Consider the following 26,109-nt stretch of genomic DNA (forward strand, 5'->3'; position numbering starts at 1 on the left):
CTCTCTTTTGCATACCTCTCATTTATTTTTCAAATTTTTCTTCTACTTCTCTTATTTGACTTTTAAAATCCTTCTTGAGCTCTTCCAAGAAGGCTTTTTGGGCTTGAGACCAGTCCACATTCCTTTTTGAGGTTTCGGATATAGGTATATTGACAATGTTGTCCTCTTCTCAATTTGTGTTTCTATCTTCCCTGTCCCCACAGAATCTATCATGATTCTCCATTTCTGCTTTTTTGTTCATGATGTTTGCCTATTTCCTGGCTTTTAAAGTTGAACTCTCCTGCTGGAGCAGAGAGGACAGAGTTCCAGGCTTCTTGTGTGGGGGGGGGGGGGGTGCAGAGACAGGGAGCTGGTCACTGACTTCATGTTCTGGGTTTCCGGTGCTGGCAGTTGGAGGCTTTAGGGGTTGGCAGCATACCTGGTACTGAGCTGGTGTCCTAGTGGTGGTGGCTGGTGTGTGCTGAGGCCAGCTGGGGTTTTTCTTCGCTTTCCCAGGACTACACTGAAGCTCTTGGGGGTGGGGGGAAGGAGGTCTGTCCCTTGGAGGATGCCTGCTCACTCAGGCTGTGCTGCAGCTCAGGGAGGTTTGGCTGCTAAAGGACTCCTACCCACCGGCGCATGTGGTAGTTCTCTAAGCTGAGATCTGCTAGTTCTCTTTGCTGCGACAAGGCATACACAGGGTCCTGGTGCTGGCACTTGCCTGCTCTAGCACCCTGGTGCTTAGGCTCTCTCCCTTTTTTGCTGAGGTGGGGCTTGCCGCTGGCTTGCCAGGACGCCTCCCATCCTGTACTGCTCCCCTTCCACCACAGCAAGAGGGGCCTTTCTGGTTAACCCTCCCAGGCTAAAAGAGTGTTGCACCTTGTCTTTCTGCTGTTCTGTTACTGTTCTGTTCTGTTGTTCTGCTGTTTCAGTATTGTTCCTGGGGAGATACTTTCTGGGTTTTTCAAGGACAATAAGAAAGGGTGAGAGCAACTTACTGCTTATTCCACCATCTTGGCTCCCAGAAGTCAAATCCTGAAAAATCATTTGACAAAATATCCATTACTATTAAAAACACTAGAGAATATAAGAATAAATGAACTTTTGCTTAAAATATTAAGTAGTATCTGTCAAAAACTATCAGCACTCATTATATGTAATGGGAATAAGCTACAAGCTTTCCCAATAAGATCAGGGGTGAAGCAAGGATGCCTATTATCATCTCTACCAGAAATGTTAGCTTTAGCAATAAGAGAAGAAAAAGAAATTGAAGGTATCAGAATAGGCAATGAGGAAGCAAAACTATCATTCTTTGTAGTTGTATGATGGCATACTTAGAGAATTCTAGAGAATCAAGTAAAAAACTAATTGAAATAATTAACAACTTTAGCAAACCTGCAAGATATAAAATAAACCCACATTAATCATCAGCTTTTCTCTATACTGCTAACAAAATCTAGCAGCAACAGATAGAGAAATTCCATTTAAAATAACTATAGATGATACAAAATATTTGCCAAGACAAACCCATGAACTATATGGACACGATTTCAAAACACTTTTCGCACAAATAAAGTCATATTTAAATAACTGTAACTATATCGATTGCTCATGGGTAGACCAAGCTAATATAATAAAAATGAAAATTCTGCCTAAATTAATTTACTTATTCAGTGCCATACCAAACAAACTACCAAAAATTATTTGACAGACCTATAAAAATAATAACAAAATTCATCTGGAGGAACAAAAGGTCCAGAATATCAAGGGAATTAATGAAAAAGAAATGCAAAGGAAGTTGGCCTAGCCATACCAGATCTAAAATGATATTATAAAGTGATAATCAGCAAAACTGTTTGGTACTGGCTAAGAAACAGAGTGGTGGATCAGTAGAATAGTTTAGGTACACAAGACACAGTAGTCAATGACTATAGTAATCTACTGTTTGCCAGCTTCTGGGGTAAGAACTTATTATCTGACAAAAATTGCTAGGAAAACTGGAAAATGGTACAGCAGAAACAAGGCATAGACCAACATCTTATAATGTATACCAAAATAAAGTCAAAATGGATATATGATTTAGCCATAACGTGTGATACTATAAGCAAATCAGAACAGCAAGGAATAGTTTACCTGTGATATCTATGGAGAAGGGAGGTGTTTATGACCAAACAAGAGATAGAGAATATTATGAAGTACAAAATGGGTAGTTCTGACTACACTAAATTAAAAAGGGCTTGTGCAAACAAAGCAAAAACAACCAAGATTCAAAGGAAAGGAGAAAGCTGGAAAACAATTTTTATAGCCAGTGTTTCTGATAAAGGCCTCATTTCTAAAATATATAGAGAACTGAGTGAAATTTGTGAGAATACAAGTCATTCCCCAATTGACAAGTGGTCAAAGGATGAAGAAATTAAAGCTATCTATAGTCATATGAGAAAATGCTCTAAATCTAAATATTGATTAGAGAAATGCAAATTAAAAAAACTCTGAGGTACCACCTCACATCTATCAGATGGACTATTTATAACAAAAAATATTTCAAACTCAAAATCTTATAATAGTAAATGTTGAAAACTAAAATAAATAAGTTTATAAAAATTAATGCATTAAAAATGCAAAGTTAATGCAATCTTAGGATGCCTTAATATTAAGAGTATCCAAATCATGGAAGATAATACTTTCACTGTACTTCAAAATATTCAGACATCTACTAAACTAATCTGTCCAGTTTTATCCACAATATTTTAAAGATAAGGTGACATATTTTTAAATATTTGAAGGCATATTATGTGAATCATATATTATGTGAATTCAGATGGCAAAACTAAAGCCATTCAGTGAAAGATACGGTTGTAAATTTTGATTAATATAAAATAGAAGAATTTCCCAATAATTAGAGCTGCTTAAATTTTAATAAACTTCTTTGCCAATAATGCTTTTTATTCCTTGGAATGTTCAAGCAAATATAAAATTACCATTAGTTGATGACACTGAACAAGGGATGCTGAAATTAGTGTTTAGACAAGATGATTTCTAAGATCCCTCTCAACCCTCAGATTCTATTATTCTATTGAGTTTAGGCTTTTTTTCTCTTACAAATAAAATTACACCATGCATCATGAAAGGAAACTATTTTTTCCAAAATAATCATAGCAATTATTACAAATTTGAAAGCATTTTGATACATGACAATATGAATGAAAATAGCATTTTTCCAGGTTTAGCTGTAATTGCCCTCCTTATACAGTAAAGAGTTGTTTATCCTTAATATGTTTCTTTTTCAGGAAAAGTAATATGGCCACAAAGTATTGCAATGAAGCAACTTGGAAATAGTATTAGGGAACTGAGGGGGTGCTCATAAATTGGGAAATGCTGGATGATTTATGGTATATGCTATAAGAAATTATAAAGGGAATGGGTTCAGAAGAAGTGAGGCAATACAATGGATAGAGTGCTTGGCTCGAAGTCTAGAAGACATGAGCTCAAACTCTGGACAAGACATTAAATCTCTTTTGGCCATAGTTTCCTTAACTGTAAAATAAGGATTGTAATAACACCTGCTTCACATGGTTGTTGTGAAGATCAAACGGGATGATATTTGTAAAGGCAGACAGTAGGTACTGTATAAATTCTAGCAATTATTATTATTATTAAAAGTTGAGAAGACTTATATGAACTGGTGCAAAGTGAAGTGAGGAAAATCAGGAGAACAATTTATATAACAACAGCAATATTGTAAAGATAATCAACTTTGAAAAGTGAGGAACTGATCAAGACAATGACCAACCACAGTTCCAAAAAACTTAAGGTGGAAATGCTATCCACCTCCAAATAGAGAGCCGATGGACTCGAAGGACAGAGGGAAGCTTATTTTCTTTTCTTCTTTTTTTGTATATGGCTAATGTGAGGATTTATTTTGCATAACTCTACACATTTGTAACATATTTGTTACAATGGATGCAACTGGAGAAGGGAGTGAATTCAGAATTGAAAATAAAATAAAGGTGAATTAAAAAAAAACATAAATTGTATGGGGACATAAGGGGAGAAGTATTAATCCTTTTCCCTGTTTTAAATATTTTTTCCACTAATGAAAAGTCCACTTTTTCATTTCCCACACCCCTCAACACCAAAAAAAGAAAGGGGGGAAAATCCCCTGTAACAAATATGCATAGTCAAGCAAAACAAATTTTCCCATTGGCCATATCCTATATATAGTGTACCCCAAATCCATCACCTCTCTGTTAGGAGGTAGATAGTATGTTTCATCACATGTCCTTTCAAATGATTGGTTGATCATTGTGTTGATCAGAGTTCTTAAGTCTTTCAAAGTTGTTTGTCTTCATAAAACTGCCTTTATAGATCTCCTGCTTTTGGTCATTTTTCTTTGCATCATTTCATACAAGTATTCTCAGGTCATTGTTGAAACCATCTTCTTCATGATTTCTTACAGAATGAAATTATTCTATCGCATTCAAATATTGTTAACTTGGTCAGCCATATATACATATATATATATATTTATTTTACATATGGGTCCTTTTCCTCTTTGATCTCTTTGCAGTATAAACATGGTAACTGAATCAAAGAGCACATAAGAGTTTGTGACATAATTACAAATTGTTTACCAGAATGACTGGACCAGTTCACAACCCCTACAGCATTTGTCATTTTCGTTTTTGTCAACTTTGCTAATCGGAAAGGCGAGAGGTAAAACCTCAGAATTGCTTTAATTTTTATTTATCTGATTATTAGTGATTTGAAGCATTTTTCATGTGGCTATTGATAGCTTCCATTTCTTCCTTTGAAAATTTCCTGTTCATAACCTTTGATTATTTTTTTATTTAATTTATTTAATATATTTAGTTTTCAGCATTGATTTTCACGAGAGTTTGAATTACAAATTTTCTCCCCATTTCTACCCTCCCACCCACACCAAGATGGTGTATATTCTGGTTGCCTCATTCCCCAGTCAGCCCTCCCATTTGTCACCCCACTCCCCTCCCATCCCCCTTTCCCTTCTTCTCTTGTAGGGCAAGATAAATTTCTATGCCCATTGTCTGTGTACCTTATTTCCTAGTTGCATGCAAAAACTTTTTCTTTTGTTGTTTTTGAACGTCTATTTTTAAAACTTTGAGTTCCAAATTCTCTCCCCTCTTCCCTCCCCACCCACCCTCCCTAAGAAGGCAAGCAATTCAACATAGGCCACATGCGTACCATTATGTAAAACCCTTCTGCAATACTCATGTTGTGAAAGATTAACTATGTTTTGCTCCTTCCTAACCTATCCCCCTTTATTGAATTTTCTCCCTTGACCCTGTCCCTTTTCGAAAGTGTTTGTTTTTGATTACTTCCTCCCCCTGTCTGCCCTCCCTTCTATTGTCCCCCCTTTTTTATCTTCTTCCTCCTTCTTTCCTGTGGGGTAAGATACCCAGTTGAGCATGTACGCTATTGCCTCCTCAGGTCAAATCTGATGGGAGCAAGATCTACTCATTCCCCCTCACCTGCCCCCTCTTCCCTTCCTAGAGAACCGCTTTTTCTTGCCACTTTTATTCAAGATAATTTACCTCATTCTATCTCTCCCTTTCTCCCTCTCTCAATATATTCCTCTCTTATCCCTTAATTTGATTTTATTTTTTTAGATATCATCCCTTCATATTCAACTCACCCTGTGCCCTCTGTTCATATATATATATACACACACATTATATATATGTATATATGTATATATATACATACATTATATATGTATATATTACATAGACACACACATATGTATATATATGCATAAACACACATATATATACATATTCCTTTCAGCTACTATGATACTGATGTCTCATGAATCATACACATCATCTTTCCATGTAGCAATGTAAACAAAACAGTTCAATTTTAGTAAGTCCCTTATGATTTCTCTTTCTTGTTTACCTTTTCATGCTTCTCTTGATTCTTGTGTTTGAAAGTCAAATTTTCTATTCAGCTCTGGTCATTTCACTGAGAAAGCTTGAATGTCCTCTGTTTTATTGAAAATTCATATTTTTCCTTGGAGCATTATACTCAGTTTTGCTGGGTAGGTAGTTCTTGCTTTTAATCCTAACTCCTTTGACCTCCGGAATATCATATTCCAAGCCCTTCGGTCCCTTAATGTGGAAGCTGCTAGATACTGTATTATCCTGATTGCTTTTCCACAATACTCAAATTGTTTCTTTCTGGCTGCTTGCAATATTTTCTCCTTGACCTGGGAGCTCTGGAATTTGGCGACAATGTTCCTAGGAGTTTTCTTTTTGGGATCTTTTTGAGGAGGCAATCTGTGGATTCTTTCAATTTCTATTTTGCCCTGTGGCTCTGGAATATCAGGGCAGTTCTCCTTGATAATTTCTTGAAAGATGATATCTAGGCTCTTTTTTTGATCATGGCTTTCAGGTAGTCCAATAATTTTTAAATTATCTCTCCTGGATCTATTTTCCAGGTCAGTGGTTTTTCCAATGAGATATTTCACCTTGTCTTCCACTTTTTCCTTCCTTTGGTTCTGTTTTATAATATCTTGATTTCTCCTAAAGTCACTAGCTTCCAGTTGCTCCAATCTAATTTTTAAGGTAGTATTTTCTTCAGTGGTCTTTTGGACCTCCTTTTGCATTTGGGTAATCTTTGATTTTTCATGTGGGGAATAGCTCTTATAAATTTGACTCAGTTCCCTATACAGCTTAGAAATGAGACCTGCATCAGAGTAACACTGTGAAGAATTTTTCCCAGTTATATGCTTCTCTAAATGTATCTGCATTGATTTTGTCTGTACAAAAGCTTTTTAATTTTAGGCAACCAAAACTGTCTATTTTATCTTCTGGGATCTTCTCTACCCCTTGTTTCATCATGCACTCTTCTCCTAGCCATATATCTCCTAGGTAATTTCTCTAATTTGTTTATTACATCACCCTTTATGCATAAATCACGTACCCAGTTGGAGCTTATCTTGGTAGACATTGTGAAATGTTACAGTTTATACCTAATTTCAGACAGACTACTTTCCAGTTTTCCCAGAATTTCATTAGAGTGAGTTCTTAACCCAATAGATGACATCTTGCTTATTTATTTCTGCACATTATGTGCCTAATATATTCTTCCTATTTCTTTACCAACAACAAATAATTTTGATGATTACTGATTTGTAGTGCATTTTAAGATCTAGTACTGCTAATTCTTCCTCCTTTGTTTCCCTTGATATTTTTTCTTTTATTTCTCCAGGTGAATTTCACTATTACATAGTCTACCTCTAAAAAGCAGTTCTTTGGTAGTTTGATTGGCATGGTACTGAATAAGTAAATTAATTTAGGAAGTACTGTTATCTTTATTATATTGTCTCAGCCTACCTAAATCAATTTTTCCTCGATTTCTTTGATCTGTCATTTACATAAAGGGTATTTTGTAATTGTGTTCATATATAGTTTCTGATTTCTATGAGTATCTTGGCAAGCAGAGTCAAATATTTTATACATTCTGTAGTTAAAGTGGAATTTCTCTATCTTTTCTGGTGGGTTTTGTTGGTAATATACAAAAATGTTGATGACTTGTGAAGGTTTGTTTTATATCCTGCAACTTTGCTGAAATAAGTTATTTCAATACATTTTCAGCTGATACTCTAGAGTTCTCTAGTTACTTCTTTGCCTATGATGAGTCCTTCACTTTTTTTAGTTTTCATTGCCATAGCTAGCATTTCTAGCACTATTTCAAATAGTAATCATCATAGTTAATATTCTTGATTTATTCCTGATCTTGCCGGAAAGCCCTCTGGTTTATCACCATTACATATAATGCTGGCTCTTGGTTTTAGATATTACTTAAGTTGAGGAAAGATTCTCTTATTCTAGTGCTTTTAACAGGAATGGCTGCTATATCTTGTCAAAAGCTTTTCCTGCATATCTATTGACATAATCATATGATTTTTGTTGTTCTTGTTATTAATATAGTCAAGTTTGTTTTATTAGGAATAATTATTTCCTGAGTTTACCTTCTTTCTCATTTCTTCCTCTCCCTTCTCCCTTTCCCTTACTGCTTCCTTATTAGATGAGATGTATTTCTGTACTCAATTATGTGTGCATTCTTCCCTCCTTTGACCATTTTAGATAAAAGTGAAATTTATGTGTCACCCATTATGCAAGATAATTCTCCATTCTTTCACTTCTTCCATTCCTACTTATTCTTTTCCCCCTCCCTTTCCTGTCACTTTTAACATTTCCCAATACCTCCATTTTTTAGACTCCCTTTAATGATCCCTGATAATAGGTTAATGCCAGTTAATACCAGAATCTTGTTCAGTCTCTTGTGATTTCTCAGTCATATCTACCTTTTTTATGTTTGTCTTTACTCCTATGTTTATATTTCAAAGTTTCTACATAGCTCTTATCTGTTCATGAAAAAAATTAAAGTAATCCAATGATTTTTAAATTCTCTCCTTTATCTGTTTTCTAGGTCAATTATTTTTGATGTGAGATACCTGATATTTTGGGTAGCTAGGTAGTGGAGTGGACTGAGCCCCAGGCCCAAAGTCAGGAAGATTTCAGTTCAAATCCATCCTCAAACACTTACTAGCTGTGTAAACCTAGGCAAGTTTTTGCCTCAGTTTCCTCATCTGTAAAATAAGCTGGAGAAAGAAATGGCAAACCACTCCAATATCCTTTTGACAAGAAAACTCAAAATGGTGTCACAAAGGTTGGACACAACTCAACAACAACACTCTGACACTTTTATTTTTTCAGTCTTTTGACTTTTCTGCAATACTCCTTGTCTCATAGAATCATTAACTTCTATTTGGTCCCTTCTAGTTTTCAAAAGGTCTGATACTTGGATAAGGTTTTGTGCCTCTTGGGGAAAGTTGTTAATTTTCTTTCCAATTCTTTCTTACAAAGCTCTCATTTGTTTTCCAAATTTTCCCTTGACAAAATTATTTTTCTTTTTATTCCTTTGTTCTTTTTCCTTTTTCCCCCTTTGAGACTGGGTCTCCCAATCTTTCTCAGGATGGAATAACAATGGCCACTAAAAGGTCCAAATTGTACTACTGATCAGCACAGAAGATTTGACCTGCTCCATTTCTGACCTAGGTCAGTTTGCCCCTCCTTAGAGAACCTAGTGGCACCTCTGTCTCTGGGACTTGCCATATTAGTGTCAAACTTAGTGTAAACACATCAAATTGCTTTAGCCCACTGTAGCTCAGAAATCCCAGCCTTAAGCATTCTATCAACTTTAGCTTCCCCCATAGCAGAGATTATGGGCTACCGTATATAGCTCTCATTTTTTTCCAATTATTTCCTTTGGTGCTTTCATTTCACCTATAAATTCAATTTCAGCTCTTAAAAATAACAACTCTTGCTTCATCTCTTCCAGAGAATGGTACTGAACTAATAATCAAGCTGCTTTATTCTTTGAGGCTCTGCATATAGATGCTTTGCAGTCATAGTCACTCCCTTCTTCTGGTTCTATGTCTTGAATAATTCTGTCACCATAATCACTGTTTACAATGGTATTCTTTTTTTGTTTGTTCATTCTTGAGACTTAATTCTAGACTTCTGACTTTATATTAGGGTAAGACTCTGTATATTTTTGGAAGGAATGTATGGGTTGCCTTTGGTGCTGTTTTGTGGTTTGGTACTATTTGTGTCCTCTTGGGCCTTGCTACTGCTTTCTTGGGGGCATTGAATGTTGTTTTATTCCAGGATCTCAGAAATACCTCAGGTTAGGGTCCTGAAAGGTTTTGGTTCTAAAGTGTTCTGATCCAAGATGAGTATCAAATACTGCCCTCTTGGTCTGAGCTCTGCAAGTTCCTGACCTGGGTTTGTTTGTTTGTTAACATGCTATGGTATGTATGTATGCATATGTATATGTATATATATATAAAATTTCTGCTCCAACCAAATTGTTTCTGCACTTAAATACAATTAACTTTGTCTTTCAAAAATTACCATCTTCTCTAACAGAGGAGTCAGAAAAGCACAATTCTCCCAGCCACAAAGCATCTTCCTCTACACCAATATTTTCCAATTATGGCTTGCAGTCATCATCACTTCCTTCTAAATCTGCACTGATCAAAAACACCTAGCCACGTTAATTTCTTGTTGAGTTACTGGAAGAACTGAGACCACACACAAGAAGGATGATTCTAGAAAGATACAAGGGCTCAGAATTCTTACTGGAGACAAGAAGAAAAACCCCTACTACAGTTCACAAAGGGATGCTTTTCCAAATAATTTGCTACGGGCTTGACATGGTTAGACATGAAATATCTATTTTCCTATGAAATGGTCAGTCAGTGGCATACAAAATAAAATTCCATAGCTTCTGGTCTTAACCAAACACAGCATATGCAACATAATTTAAAGCATTTTCCTCTTAAAGTAGGTACAAGTAAGAGTATCAAACACTGGTTTTCAGAACCTATTATGGTTACTTTCATGGACATATGTATTCAAGATCTGTGAATATTGCAAAAGATTGAGGGATCATTATACTTTACATTTTTGTACATGAAACTGCAAATCTATTATATACAACCTGCTATACTTTTCAAATATATGAGAAAGTTATGATATAATTTAATTTATTTTCTTTTTTCTTCCCTCCCTGACCCCTGCCATAGGAATGGCCACCATTAGACACAAATATGTATGTACATGTGTAAAATCATCATGTATATACTTCTATTTATCAGCTTTCTCTGGATGTAGAAAGTGTCTTTCTTCATAGGTCCCTTGTAGTTAATTTGGGCATTTATAATAGTCAAAATGACTTAGCAATTCAATTTCCTGGCACTGTCCCAGTCCAGTGCCCATGAAGGTACCTATAACAGGCATTGTGGTGTACATACACCTTGTTTAGACATCAAAGGTGCCAAGGTCATACACTGCATCCCAAGCTATCACCAAAGTCATCTTGACTTTGTCTCGCCACTGAATTTCAATGACTCTGGAAGGGAGAATGAGGTTGACAACTTCACACCACTCTGCCTCACTTACATCCAATTTATGCATGAATCAAAAGACATCATCCATACCATTTTACCATTTTTATCTATCTCAAAGTCCTGTGGCAATATTCAGATAATGAAGCAGTATGTGCAGATACACTGGGAGCTGCAGTCACAACTCTGCACACAGATGGCCCAGGCCATAGAGTCATCTTCTCACTGGAAGCAGCAGTGGGATTCAGAAGCCACCAGGATGTCTGAGCTGCCTTTCTTAAGGACTGCACTGCTCATCTCCTGGTGTAAGGAAGGGGCTAGAAAAAGTGCCCTAAAAATTGTCTGCTTTACCCAAACCTCACCTGCTTACTGCAGCAGGAAGGGATACCATCCTGTGGTCAAAACACAAAAAAAGTACAGAAGCTTTTGCAAAAATGATTCCTCTCACCACATGGAATATGTACTCACTTATGTACAACATGAAATCCAGTAGATCTGAAAGATGAACAGCTCTTGTTGAGAGACTCAATAGGTCTCACAGCAGCCCTGAGTGAAGCAAGTCTGGCAAATGAAAGCCAGCTCACTGAATTCAGAGCTGGATACATGTTTTTTTCTGGAATGGCTGCAGTGAAGGGGAGTACCATGAAGCTGGTGTCAGTTTTGCAATCAAAACTAATCTAGTCAACAAGCTTGTATGCCTACCAAAAGGAGTGAACAACAGACTCATGACAATGCAATTGCTGCTTTCTGGAAAGCACCACACCACCATTACCAGTACATATGATGAACCCTGATGAGAGCAAAGAAAAAATTTAAGAACACCTGGAGATACTCATCATCAATGTGCTGAAAAAGACAAGCTTATAATTCTGGGTGACTTTAATGCAAGAGTAAGCACAGACTACCAGACATTTATTTTATAAATAATATAATATAAATTATAAATGCATTATTTAGATATAATTAAAAATAAAGTGGAGCTCCAGAACTTAAACCTGGCATTAGCATGGTATAGTCTACTATAACCACTGGTTCAACCATTTAAAAGAAGGGTAGGGACAAGACAAAAGACCACTTTTGCTAGTAGTCATACTGCCTAGTTCCTCTTTAAGTTCTATAGAGATATATAGTTAAGATATGATAAAGTGATAAGAAAAGATCAAAAAAGATGAAGAATGAGAGTGTCTTTCTATCTCAATAGCAAGAGGTTGGAAAGGTAGAGAATCCCTTTCTTTTCTTTTAAACCCTGTGATAAACTTTTTAAATTGCCTTTCATGGATGTTAACAGTTTTCATATATTTGCAGAACATTTTCTCTGAACTCTTTCTTGGGAGATGTCTTTCTGAATGCCAGGTAAGTGCAAAAAAATAAATCTCAGAAAATTTAGTTCTGCCTCAGAATCCTGCTAAATAATAATAAAAATAAATAAATAATTTATTTGCTTCAGAGAATCCTTGCTGATAAATAAGTGTTGGAAACTGTGCCTAAGTTGTTTTTGTGAAAGGCCATTTATAAGCTACTTCCAAAGGAATCCTTACTCTGTAAATACTATATGGACCACGAACTTCCTAAGCATACAACATCGCAGGAGCTTTTGGTAAAAGTACATTAACAGACTATTAGTATATCATTTTAAGATAGCTAAGTGGCAAAGCGGATAGAACACTGAGGCTGGAAGCAGGAACACCTCAGTTCAAATCTGGCCTCAGACAATTACTAACTGTGTGCCCCTGGGCAAGTCACTTAACACTGTGTACCCCAGTTTCCTTATCTATAAAATGAGCTGGGGGCAGGTAGGTGGTGTAATGAGTAGAGCATCGGCCCTGGAGTCAGGAGGACCTGAATTCAAATCCGGGCTCAGACACTTGACACATGTACTAGCTGTGTGATCTCGGACAAGTCACTTAACCCCAAGTGCCCTGCCTTCCCCCCTCCAAAAAAAAGAAAAAAGAACAAGGAAAAAAAATAAGATGACCTGAAGATGGAATGGCAAACCACTCCAATATCTTTGCCAAGAAAATTGGGTCACAAAGAAAAAGACACAACTGAAACAACTAAAAAAAAATTACATGCCTCATGGGGGAGTTTAAAATCAGCCACTAGATTATTTAATCAGCCATGAGTTCTTTAGATCCCAAGGTCTATAAGATCAATATGAATCAGGTTCAGTTTTAATGAATCACAGGGTTGATTAGAGGAGCTCTGCCTAACTTGAGGCAATTTAAGCCTTTTTAAAACAAATGGCTCAGGATGGGGAATTAAGGTCAAGCTGGACTTATGCCTGGAAAAGTGCAGATGTTTTGAAACTGCCAACTAAAACAAAACAAAACAGGGTACTAGGTGTTCTTGAATGAGATTCACATTTCTCAGTCTCTTTTTTTTTCCTAAGTGCAATAGGGATTGGTCAGAGGAGTACCTCCTAAAATCACTTGATGAAAATACAGGGTACAGAGACAATGAGATGTCCCCCTTCCAGATTTTTATTGACCAGCAAGAAGTTAAAATAAAGAAGTCCTTATACTTTTTTACTTCCTTAAGAAGTACGAAAAAGTTCCTTAACCCAGTTTGAGAGTACCTTGATCATTCACTAAGATGAACACATCACACAGAAAACATTTAGTAATTGACTAAGAGGCTCAGTCATATGCTTTGGGCCTATGTTTTTTAAAAAGCAAGACTTACCTCCAAAAAGCGGCAGCCAGGCATAAAGCTAGTTATGGAAGAAGAACATAGCTAATGAGAGAGAATCACTTTTTTCCTTTTTCCTCTTTCAAAATATAACAGAATAAGAGACTTCTCTCTCCTTCTCTTCCTTCTATCAGCAATGACATTTTTCAGCGGAACAACCTGCCCAGTAGGAGTTGACAGATCCAGCAGAAACTAAGCCCAGAGGATCAAGCTACAAAGACAAATTAAGGTGTGAAAGGCATATGCCAAGAGAGTCCAATTGAACAATATGCCCTATACCAAGGGGGAACAACATAATACCACCAGAAGAAAACAGATATCAAGGCCCTAGAGTACTAAAGATGAGATCTGCTTTGGCCACATGTGCCTCTCTATTTGTATACTCCATATGTGTGCCCACTCTTCCTACTGACCCTATTTGTATTTGATGGAAAAAATGCCACAGGTATATGGGGGTGGGAGGTTGGGGGGTATGTTTTGTTACTACTGTTCATGTTGTGTCATTTCAGTAAAATCCTCAGTTTTGAGTAATTGTGTCCATTGTATGACTATTAAAGATGAATTTAACAGTGGGAGATTGTGAACTACAGTGTTAAAAGTATATTGCAGAGTATCCCGAACTTGAGGTAGTCCCCCACAAGGAACCCAGTCTGCAAGTATAAACTCAGAGGAGGGAGGATTAGCCCCAGAGTAGAACTAAAACATAGTGCACTATGTCCTCTTCTTTTAGTATTCGGGTATAATTCATCATGGTAAGGCAACTGAATGTTCTTGTTAACTGAGGATATCACTGTATAATGGAAAGAATGCTGACACTTTTTAGCTGCATTACTGAGGGAAAGTCACTTTACTTTTGCATCTGTATACTCATCTGTAAAATGGGTATTATCATACCTGTCTCTCAGAGTTATTTTAAGCTTAAATGAGACAGTGGACGAGACAGCACAAGACAGTCAATGAGACCAGCATTTTGTAAACTCGAAAGCATTATCAAAATGACAACTATTATTTCATACTCTGCATTAATCTGCCAGTTTTCATAGCATTATAGATTTAGAAGCGTGAGGGACCTTAGAAACTACCTAGTTCAACATCTTCATTTGTAGATAAGGAAATTGAAGCTCAGAGTACTTACATGAATTGCCCAGTTATACAGGTAGCAGAAATGAGACTTAAGTTCAGGTGGCCAACTCAAAATCAAGTGCTCTTTCCCCAGTAACCATACTAACTCTCAAAGAATTTGATTCAAACCACAAACTCCAAAAATAAGAACAAATAGAATTTCATCTTTCTTTGATGATCATTCAACTACTGTATAGTACTTTAGAAATCACCATCATGTGTGGGAAATTTGGAACACTAATGCACTGTTGGTGGAGTTGTAAACTAATCCAACTACTCTGGAGAGCAATTTGGAACTATACCCAAAAGGCTATAAAACTCTGCATACCCTTTGATCCAGCAGTACCACTACTAGGTCTATATTCCAAAGAGATCATAAAAAGGGAAAAGGACCCACATATACAAAAATATTTATAGCAGCTCTTTATGTGGAGGCAAAAAACTGGAAATTGAAGGGATGTCCATGAATTGGGGAATAGTTGAACAAGTTTTGGTATATGAATGTAATGGAATATTATTGTGCTATAAGAAATGATGAAGAAACAGATTTCAGAAAAACCTAGAAAGACAGGTGAGTGAAAAGAAATGCTGAGTGAAGCGGGCAGAACCAGCAACATTATGTAATAACCAACTTTGATAGACTAAATAACAGAGAAATTTCAGGTTAAGGGAGATTTATAGTTTCGAGGTCACTCACAATTGAGTAGAAGTAGAAAGCTGTACATAGCCCAAACACAGGAATGTTTACTCAATTTCTGAAAATGTTACAACTTTGAGTTGAAATTTGAATTAAGATAGATAGTCTAAACTTTCGCTAAGTAGTAAAACCACGTATGAAAGATAGGAAGAAATAAAAACTGTCTCAGTTGGAGAAGACAGACATTAAAATTTAATCTTTCACCCTTTTAGTGTCAAATATTTTCAACTAAACTGTATTATTGAGTTGTCATGTGACAAATTCCTATGTTTCAACTCAGAGTTTATTTCTCTGAATATTCATACACACATGCAGTGGTATAAGTAATTTAGTGTTCTCTTAAATAAGATACTTAAAAGATTGAAAACCATAGCTCCCTAGTTCTTTCATCTAGGAACTCTATAGACGATTTCGAGATCTACAAGGAGAGAATGACTAACTGCTATTGAACCCAGCCAACCATAGTTTTCCACATGGCAGATCAACATGAAATGATTTTGAACATAAACCAAAGAAAAGGAAACTTTTAAAATACTGATAATAGTTCATGGATATGGTTGTAATGGCAGTTCACTGCTGCTAGCTGATGCTTTACTTTATTTCTGGTTTCTCAAATGCTAGAACTCTCAACAACTTCCTGGTAGGCTTCCAAATCCCAGTACTTGATGTTCAGCAAGCTTTCTCACATTCATGTGTTACACACGCCTTTTATGCTAATCTTAACAATCTCTTGCCATCTTCAAATACTTGTATGTAGTTCTTAGTGATCATTCAGCCAAAAAAAGATAATATCTGGTTCTTTTCATCTTTCCTCTTAAGTAAATCCCTAGGGCTGCTTACTCATTTATGTTGCTCTTCTTTTTTCATTCACTCTGATGCCAGGAAGAAATCAACAGTTCATCATTATTTAATCTCTTTTGAGTACCTACTGTATAAGAAGCACATTCAAAGTGGTGGAAGAACTTCACAGAGGGGGCAATGAGCAATCAGATAGATTTTTAGCCAAATTTTGGCTAAATCTGAATACTTTACATCCTAGTCAGGGGGGAATGGTTCGGAAGAGTATAAATGGGGAATATGGTTAAAGTAACTACACTCCCTTGGGATGTCTTAATACTTGGCATTAACACCAAGGAAAATTTGTAAAGAGCCTTTCCGCAAGTCCTTAAAATAAAGTTAAAGTCTCATAAAGGCTCTCCAGAGGTTAGGACTCCAGAGATTCTGTCTCTTCAGTACAAGATACGTAGTTATCTTAACTGAAATAGAGAAAACCAAAAGCCATTCCCCAACAGACGACTAGCCAAAGGATATGAACACCTAGAAAACTGAGCAAGAAAACAAAAAATGAAATATTCACTGTTGGAGGGTTATGGAAAGATGAGTATACTAATATACTGCTGGTGGAGCTATGAATTAGTCTGACCCATTCTGTAAAGCAGTTAGAAATTATATGAAAAAAGGACTAAAATATCCAGAGCCTGTGACTCTGAGATCCCATGGCTAGCCCTAAATCCTAAAGTAGTCAGTGAAAAAAAGAAAGGCTCCATATACATAAAAAAAAAATTTACAGAAGCACTTTTGTAGTAGCAAAGAACTGGATACACAGTAGACTGCAGTACTGGGGTACAACTAGGGTACAGCTAATGAATATAGTGAAACATCACTGTGCTATAAAAAATGAGGAGTATGACGAATATAGAGAAGCACGGTGAGACTTATATGAACAAAGTGAAATAGGGAGGACCAAGAAAAAATATTTAGGAGGATGACAATAAAGAGGAAAAAAATGACAATAACAAAACAACCAAAACTGAATGATATGAAATGATAATTACCAAGCTTGTGCTTAAAAAAACAGATTAAAAAAACCTTGTCCCCATTTCTTATAGAGATAGGGGACTATTATGATGGGAATATTTAAGATGATATCAGATATTTTCAACGTGCTGCCCTTTTTCTTCTTCTTTTCAGAGGACAGCTTTCTGAGAAAGGGAAGAGTTACATTGGGAAATACAGATGATATAAAAAACAAAAGATATCAATAAAATTTATTTTTTGAATAGTGCTTTGTAAACCTTAAAATTTTATAGACAAACTGTTATGACTTTCAAGTAAATACTTTGTCTCCTGGTTGATCAATTATTATCATTGCTGTTTCAGTGTAAGAACTAAACATTCAAGGTAGGAAAAGACTGCAATTGCCCATCAAAGAATGAGCCTAGCAGACCAGTAGAATGACTTATTCAGCAGAAGAGCCTCCCCAGTCTTGGATGGCAGCCACAGTTCAGTGGCAAAGTATCCTACTCAGTCTGTTCCAACAACCACCTGGCTCACATTCTCCAGAAGCAGCTACCCAGAGGAAGAGAATCCTTCCAAGCCAGGTGAGGAACAAATATAGCCATCAAGTGACATACCCACTTCAGCCTAGCAGCAGCTTGGCCCATCTAGTCAAGATATTATGTCCTAAGAAGATTAAGTCCAGTTGAATAGCAGAATGGCTCATGATAAACTTTGTGAGGACCCTCACAAAAGACAACAAGGCCTTGCAGTTCTGAAGTTGTGAGCTGTCTTGACCACACGTGTGCCCCACTACCATAGTACTTTGGGTTCCTGTCCCTTCTTTCTCCCTCTTAGATTCTGTATATATTTATGGGAATATGTGCCCCTGGTTCGGGGAGAAATTAAGTAGTAGCAGCCACCCCTCTTGGGACCCAAATGTGAGTTGGATAAATGACATTAAATAACAAAGATGACTTTACATAACAAAGAGGTCAACTACAGCAAAGCAGGGTGATTTTTAAAAGCTGGTATTTGTTATAACCACCATGAACTAATGCATTCTTATGCAGTGAAGCAAAGAGAACAATTTACAGAATAAAAATATAATAAAGAGGGGCAGCTAGGCGGCTCAGTGAGTAGAGCACTGGCCCTGGAGTCAGGAGTACCTGAGTTCACATCTGACCTCAGACACTTGATACATTCACTAGCTGTGTGACCTTGGGCAAGTCACTTAACCCCAATTGCCCTGCCTTCCCCACTGCTATATATATATATGTGTGTGTGTGTGTGTGTGTGTGTGTGTGTGTATGTGTGTGTGTATATATATATGTGTGTGTGTATATATATATATATGTGTGTGTATATATATGTATGTATATAATAAAGAAAAACAACTTGAAAAGATTTTAGAACTGTGATCAATGCAATGAATAACCATATTTCCTAAGGACCTATGATGAGGACCTATCTACCTTCTGACAGAAGACATGATGAACTGAAGCTGCAGAACAAGATATATAGACATAGATATAATAAGACATAAACAACAAGAGAATTTGTTTTGTTTGGCTATGCATATTTGTTATAAGAGTTACTTATCCTTTTTTAATTGTTCAAGTGGGGAAGGGGAAGTGGGAAGAAGAGAAAATAAATGTTTGTTAATCAGGGAAAAAAATAAATTCTTCCACAATATTTGACAGAGTATAAAAAAAATTCAGAGCCTGAACACAACAGTATATGTTGCAACTATTACCAAGGTAAAGACCATAAAATAAAAGGTGGAGCTATTCAAGAATATTACTAAAGACAGGCATCAAATACCACCATGGTATAAGCCTCTTGAGAACCTGAGGAAAGACACTAAAAATACTATCCAAACCTAGCCAATACAAACAGTAGAAAACTCAACATCATATCATCCAATTAAAGACAACCAAAAAGAAACTTGTGGAATGGAATCCAGAAAACAAAACTATATTAGAAATTCTTGATACATACAATCAATAATTGAAAGCAAAGGCCAAAAAAGTTAAAGCACTACATCAAGTCCAAGCAGTGTACAGGAAAAAAATGAACCATCCAATAGAATCTTGAAGAAAAAAATATCACCTTGACTATGACTGCAAAGCCACTGACTCCCAGTTTTGCACTCCTGGTTTAGAAATGTACTATAAATACCATATATACTCTATCGCAGCATAATAATAACACTACAGTCTTTAACTTCTACATAGAAAACTCCCCCTCTATAACATACCACCCACATAATAACTCCAACAACAATTTACACTGAAAGAGGCATCTTCCACGGAAACAATTTTATCCTGCTCTGGTGCTATCTAGCACCAAACACGTTATCATCACTCTTGAATATAGTCCAGTATGGCTTTCAAGTCAAAGAGGGAAATCATACCAAAACTTCGTATTAATTACTTCATATATAGGGATGAGCTCAAGTTATTTGGTTCTCCTGAAAAGAACATTAAATAGCTAATTCATCTCATGGAAATATTTTTCCAACAATATCAAAATGTCATTTGGACTTAATAAGTATAAAATTCTTGAGGTGCTTCAAGGAAGACTAGAGACTGAAGGCTTTGAGCTTGAATCTAGTGGTTGAAATAAACCAGTGAATGAAGGTGATAATTACAAACACTCTGGTCTTCAGGTAAGATACAAGAACTCTAAGGGTAGCAAGGGAAAGGGTCAGAAAACACCTATTTAAGAAACTGACCATTTTCCTGAAAACAAAGCTTCAAGAAGGATATAATCAGAGCAATTGATAATTATATAATAGCATCATTAACATAAACATCGGGCATGACAAAATGTACAAAAATGTATCTGTTCTGTCCTTCCCCTGTTGAGTTTTCCAAATCTTCTGGCATATTGAGTGCAACACTTTAACATCATCATCTTTTAGGATTTTAAATAGCTTAACTGGAATTCCATCATTTCCACTAGTCTTACTGTTAGCAATTCCAAAGGCCACTTGACTTCATTCTCCAGGATGTCTGGCTCTAGATCAGTAACCACAACGTCACAGTTACTGATGATGTTAAGATCTTTCTTGTATAGGAAAATGGATCTAGAAAGTATTCAAATAAAAACCCATACAATGTTAGAGCAATGAGCACTTCCTCAAAAAGGAGGAAAAGGATTGAAAAATGTTCTCAGAATACACAATTACCAAAAAAAAAGATTTAAAAATGACAGAAAACCTTTTGAAACAAGCAGACTTCACTTCAAAAGCCATACTAAAAGATGGCAATGAATATAAACCACTAGATTTGTCAAATGTAACCAAAAGCAGCTTACCTCCAGAAAGAGCCTATGAAAACTGCGAAGATCCAAAAGATCACCATGAATCCAAACATTATGTCAAAAAAAAGAAGCATCAAACAAATGCTGAGTCATGCAGACCTGTTTATGGACATGGAAGGATTTTTGCTAGCGATTTTGGTTCAGATCTATAAAAAAAGGTTTTCCTTAAGGAGATCAGATTTAGTAATCAATTTGGATTTTGTAATAAAGTAGTGAAAACTGCAACCTATCACTGTAGTTTACAAATACTTTGTTATTATCTAAAGGATACTAAGTATTGTATTCTTTAGATAATAACAAAGACATGATGTAACTGGAATTATACACCAGAAGTTATAAGTACAAACCCTAAATATGCTTCAGAATTCAACAAATTTTACTAGAATTGAAATATCGTTACAAACAGAACTGTTGTCTGCCTATAACTTCTCAGCAATAACGTTGATAAATTAAAAAATTAAGAAGAATCATTTTAATAGATGTTAGCATACTGAATACTCTCAATCGCCAAAATATCTGGAGTGAAAAATTTTCAAAACATAAAGACCTAGCAGAAGAAATTAAAGTTACATGGGGAAAAAGAAAGCAAAAGTCTATAATGTCCCCACCATCTTGTCTGCTTCTGAAGTTGTCCCAAATCAAAATGCTTTCAGTGGGTCTTTAATTCCATTGCAAAAGGTGATGCTTTTATTTGTTCTACACAATAGCCTGCAAAGCACTGAATAAAAAGAATAGCAGAAATGTTGACTTGTCCATTTCTATCTGAACCTCATCAAAAAGATGAGAACAAAATGAAATAAAATAACTTTGGATTTTTAAGAAAATGGTAGAAAATCTGGAAGACTGACAATTTAACTGCAGTGGCAGAAGGAATCTATTCGAGGCACTTAGAGAAGACTGACAGAACTTCATGTCTGAGGAGACTGACAGTTGACTGCCTTTAGACAAAGTCTGTGAGAGACTTGATAGTTAACTGTCCTTAATGAAGACATTCTGTGGAGAATTACTGAGCAGAACTAAAGGAGTTTTAACTGTCTTTCATTACTGATGAGAACTAAATTGAGTTAAATCTTAGTCTGTGGGAAAAGCAGTTAATTGGAATTTCTGAGGAGAATTAAGTAAAATTCTACTCCAAGAGAAACTGAGTTAAGTACAATCTAAACAGTATTTATTTTTTGGACTATGGTTCCAGTGTTTTGGAGGACTTAGCAGTTGATGAGGTGAAAGGAATACTAGTTAATAGTAAGGAATATGTTAATATTAAAGAATAAGTTAATATGTGTGTTTAGCTGTTATCCCCATTGCTGCCATGTATAGTTTAAACATTATTCTATATTTTTGAAGAATTAAATATTAGTCCCAGAAACAAAAGCTGGTCTACATGCTCAGGATCTTAAAGAATATAATCAAAACTAGACAATGGATCTAGTCAGAAATGCATTATCATCTGCCATAGTCTTTTGGTCAATTCTCTTCTCTCATAAGCAAGTACTACAAACTACTGTGCAAACAATCTTGAAACCAATCTTTGGTCAAAATGCTGACCAAAAACCATATCCTTACCTATCAAGAGTCTATCTTTCAAATCAATTACATTTTTACAGATCACCTGTCTTCACTATTATGGTTTATATTGCAATCAGAATCTCTCAATGAAACAAAATTTTACAGGAAAACAGCAGACTACTGTGGTCTAATAATCAGAACAAGCAGCTACGCAAGTTCTTGGTTCAACCTGTTACAAAACTTAATCCTTTTATCTTAATTTACCTACCCATAACATGGTAAGGTTAACAGCACAGGACTAGTAGAAAGATTTTTAAATATGTGTAAGACTTCTGATGTTTGATAGTAGATATAATTCAGGTATACAAGCCATAATATCATTCTTTTCTCTCCAAGGTAGGTTTCCATTTGCTTAGTTGATATGAAATGATTCTGCAAATAAGCCAGTACAGGCACTTTTAACAAGTTACGGACTATTTCAGAAGTTGTTAACATTTACCATGAGCTTTGGTTCATTATTGATTAAGTGTCTACAGAAGATCTTGAATCTTTCACAGATATAAAAAGGATATGGACAGTTAAAGATGAAGAAGCACAGGATGAAAACCTGGATTTGGAGTGAAAGTCACTCTTTGTAGATTATTTACAAAGATCTTTGATTCTCCTCTACTATGATACAAAAACCTATGCCCTTAAACATTACTTCATGAACATTTCTTTTGGAGGGGGAAGCATGAATATTTTTAATGAAAATTTTTATTAGCGATGAAAATTCATAGGAATTCTTAACTCATATCCAGGAATTCTTTTTTTAAGAAGAAAAGGGCTACAGTTATTATCTGTGTATCCCCAGTGAAAAATAAAATTAGTATGGACTGATAATCTATTTCTCTCCTTTAATTCAATCAACTAAAAAAATAGACAAACTAAATGTGTCCTATCATAGCAACAAGTGTCATGGATCCAACTACATTTCCAATGGTCCCAAAATTTTTTCTGTAAATATCAACGAAATGTCAATTATGTGTCTTGAGGACATCTATCAATATCGATTTTTTGAAAACAGTATATACCTTGAACAAGTTATTTTACCTCACTGAACCTCAGTTTTCCTCATTCATAAAATGAAGGAATTATACTGGGGTATCTGCTGATTCTAGAATATTTATTCAGTGGGTCAGAGTCAATCTTTTTTTTTTTACTTTAAGGAAATTAAGTTTAAAACACTTAAAGGTTTTTACATAAATAAGCTTTTGCTAATCAGAGTTGGAAAGATTGATTTGATGTACCAAAAGCATCTTAGAAGAAATATTTTACTTTATGCTTTAAAACAACAATCTAACAAAAAGCCATTCCATCTTTAAGCTCTTTTATTTAACTATTTAAACACAAGTCCTAGAAAACTTTCTTCCTTATTTTTGGCATTGTTTATTATTCTTGAAAACAGAGTTGCACTATAGACGATCTAGAAAAAAAAGTGAATAAATGCTATTTAAAATTAAGGCAAAGCAAACTGAACACAAAGGTAAGTATCCTTGCTTTTTTTAAAGAGGGCCTAAACTGTTGTTCTTCCTACCACTACTTTTAGGTGTTGCAGTGGAATCCTCTCTTTATCCCAAACCAGTATGATACAGTTTGCAAGGTGACATAAATCTATAGAGGGCTTGGATCTGTTTTTTCTAAATGACTGCCTCCTTTTCTCCCAACTCTTCCTACTTTATATTCATCTCTTAACTTTTGCTAAACTATACCTTACTCTTTTTTTCCATTACCTCTCCTCCTTAACTCCCTCTCCCTAGTCCTCAGGCTTTCTTCTACCCTTATCCAATCCTATATGGATACAAGAAATATTTTGAAAGGAAAAAGCCAAAAGACACTGTTAAAACATGCTTCTTTGAAGCAGGAAATCAGAGTATTCCTAGCATTGGTTTACTTACTATCAAAGTAATAATAATGAACAGGAAATCAGAATAAACCATGCTGACATATTTTCAAGCAGGACACTTAGGGTTGTTTTTGTTTGCTTTTTAAGGAAGTTTTAAATAACAACACTGCCAAGCAACTATTGCACCTTAACTCCAGTTTTAAAGAATACAATATCTAGATAAGCAAAAACTTTGGAAGAAGGCATAGATTTTTTTTTCTTGAAACAAATAATGAAATGCTCTTTCCAAAACTAAGGACACAATATGTTAATCCACTTCAAAAACAATCAACTAAGTGAAAGAATGGAGTCAAAAGCCTTTTGATAAGTTGATTGCAATGGTTTCCTTTTCTAAGTCTTCAGCTTTTGCACTGCTGCAAGAGCAGGTTTTTGCAACTGCCACTCAAGATTTTTCATTATCACGAAGTCGAGTTCCGATTACACCCTTTAGAACAGGTTTAAAATATACCAACACCAAACCAACGTTATTTCTTCAGCCTCCTTCAGGACCGAGGAAAGGCCAAACCCAGGAGGGGAAAAAATAAGGATGATAAAATAAACAAAAGATAGCAACACATCTCTTAAACAGGTTCTCATTTCATCAGGAGATAACTGTGGTACGCTTATAAATTATTTACAGCAAATATCCAAGGTTTATAAGACCAAAATGAGACTGAGATACAATAAAACCCAGACAATTTTCACTTTCCTGCAATTCTTTTGCTTTGAATTTTTAATAGCTTGATCTCAAAGGTTAGAGAGGGTTTTGGTGTGTGGCCAAGAGGAAAAGAATTATCTTCCTGCAAATGTACAACTCATTTGGTACCTAGGCAAAATACAAGATTTTTGCCTCCCGGCTCCTGAAATCGAAATGTGAATCTCAAAGAAGCTTACACACTTTGCCAGCTGTGGAGCTGCCCACGAGCCTCAGTGACATAACCAACTTCTCTTTTCGGTAAATCAGCAAGCCCCTCCAAATTTCACCCCACCCCGACGCGAATCTCACTTTGCCGCCTCCTACGAAAGGATAGGTTGAGGAGAAAAGTACTGTGCACCTCCCGCCACTACTCCCCAAAGAAAAGTGAATTTAAAAGAACAGACGCTTGGGTACAACTCTACTCCAACTCCCTCAGCTGACCCCTCAGGCTATCCGGAAACTGGAAGGCTGAAATGCTAGTGGACAGGAGAGCTGGGTGTGAAGGGAAGAGAAGAGAGTCAGCAGTAGGTCATAGAGCCTGCTACTAGTCTTCCCCTGAGAGGCTGCAGCCGTTAGAGGCGGGACTCACTTGAAGGTGAGGACGCAGAGAGGACGGTAGGACTTGTGACTGGTGTTTTCGGCCATGCCCTTGCCCCAGAAATCGTTGGCGAAGATGCCCCAGCTCAGAGGGGCAGCCGCCCGAACGTCTGGGTTGTTCACGATTGCCCACAAGTCGTCGTGCACAAACTCGCCCGGCAGCGAGTTTCCGTAACACAGACAGCAGACAGTGGTCAGTACCACCGCAGCCTCCGCCGGCGCCAAGCAGCAGCCCCTTTGGCGCTGGCCGTGGGGAGCCCGATCCTTTCTGCTGCCGCCGCCAACGCCGCCACTGGCAGAGGTTGTCACCACCATCCTGCTGCCGCTGCTGCCCTGGCTGCTCCGGAGCGACTGGCATCCTCCCCCTCGAGGGCTCTGACAGAAGGCAGCACCAGCAAGCTGAGAAGGAGCATGTTGCGGCAGCAGATCGACTCACCCACCCACCACCCGGGACCTGCGCTTGGCCGCTACCTCTGCAAGTTGGTCCAGCTGCAAATAAACAGCAGCCCTCCCTCCTCCCCCAGTTGTCTCCGCCTCCTCCGCCCCACTGCGCATGCACCGCCTGTCTGCGCAACCCCTCCACCTCTCCAAAATCCAGAGACTGCGTTTTCTCCAAGGCTCACAGCTTTTGCATTCAACTGTGGGCCCTTACTAGATTTAAGCTGCGTTGCAGACTGAAGAAGAGTCGGCCGGCAGGGGGTCTGAGAAATCTCCCCACCTGTATGGCCACCCCACCTCCTTTCCCTGTTTCAAAGAAAGGCTGACTAATGCAGTCTAGTTTTCTCTTCTCTGTAGTCAACCACCCCACTGACAGTAGTCTTCCCCCCAGGGGGAAAAAAATA

General features: G+C 36.7%; 1 protein-coding gene across 2 annotated transcripts in view; it reads right to left on the bottom strand.

The window, feature by feature from the left end:
• The window catches only part of TMTC1 (transmembrane O-mannosyltransferase targeting cadherins 1), a 404,339-nt gene extending 378,642 nt beyond the window's left edge, over positions 1–25,697 (bottom strand). The window contains exon 1 of one of the 2 annotated variants that reach the window (XM_036761095.1): positions 25,260–25,697. In XM_036761095.1, coding sequence (XP_036616990.1) covers positions 25,260–25,625 — 366 coding nt within the window. In that variant the 5' untranslated portion in view covers positions 25,626–25,697. The remainder of the gene's footprint in view (positions 1–25,259) is intronic. The other variant, XM_036761094.1, reaches the window with a different exon arrangement.
• Positions 25,698–26,109: the final 412 nt, after the last annotated feature.

Source organism: Trichosurus vulpecula, chromosome 5, assembly GCF_011100635.1.
Source record: "Trichosurus vulpecula isolate mTriVul1 chromosome 5, mTriVul1.pri, whole genome shotgun sequence".
Lineage (NCBI taxonomy): Eukaryota > Metazoa > Chordata > Mammalia > Diprotodontia > Phalangeridae > Trichosurus > Trichosurus vulpecula.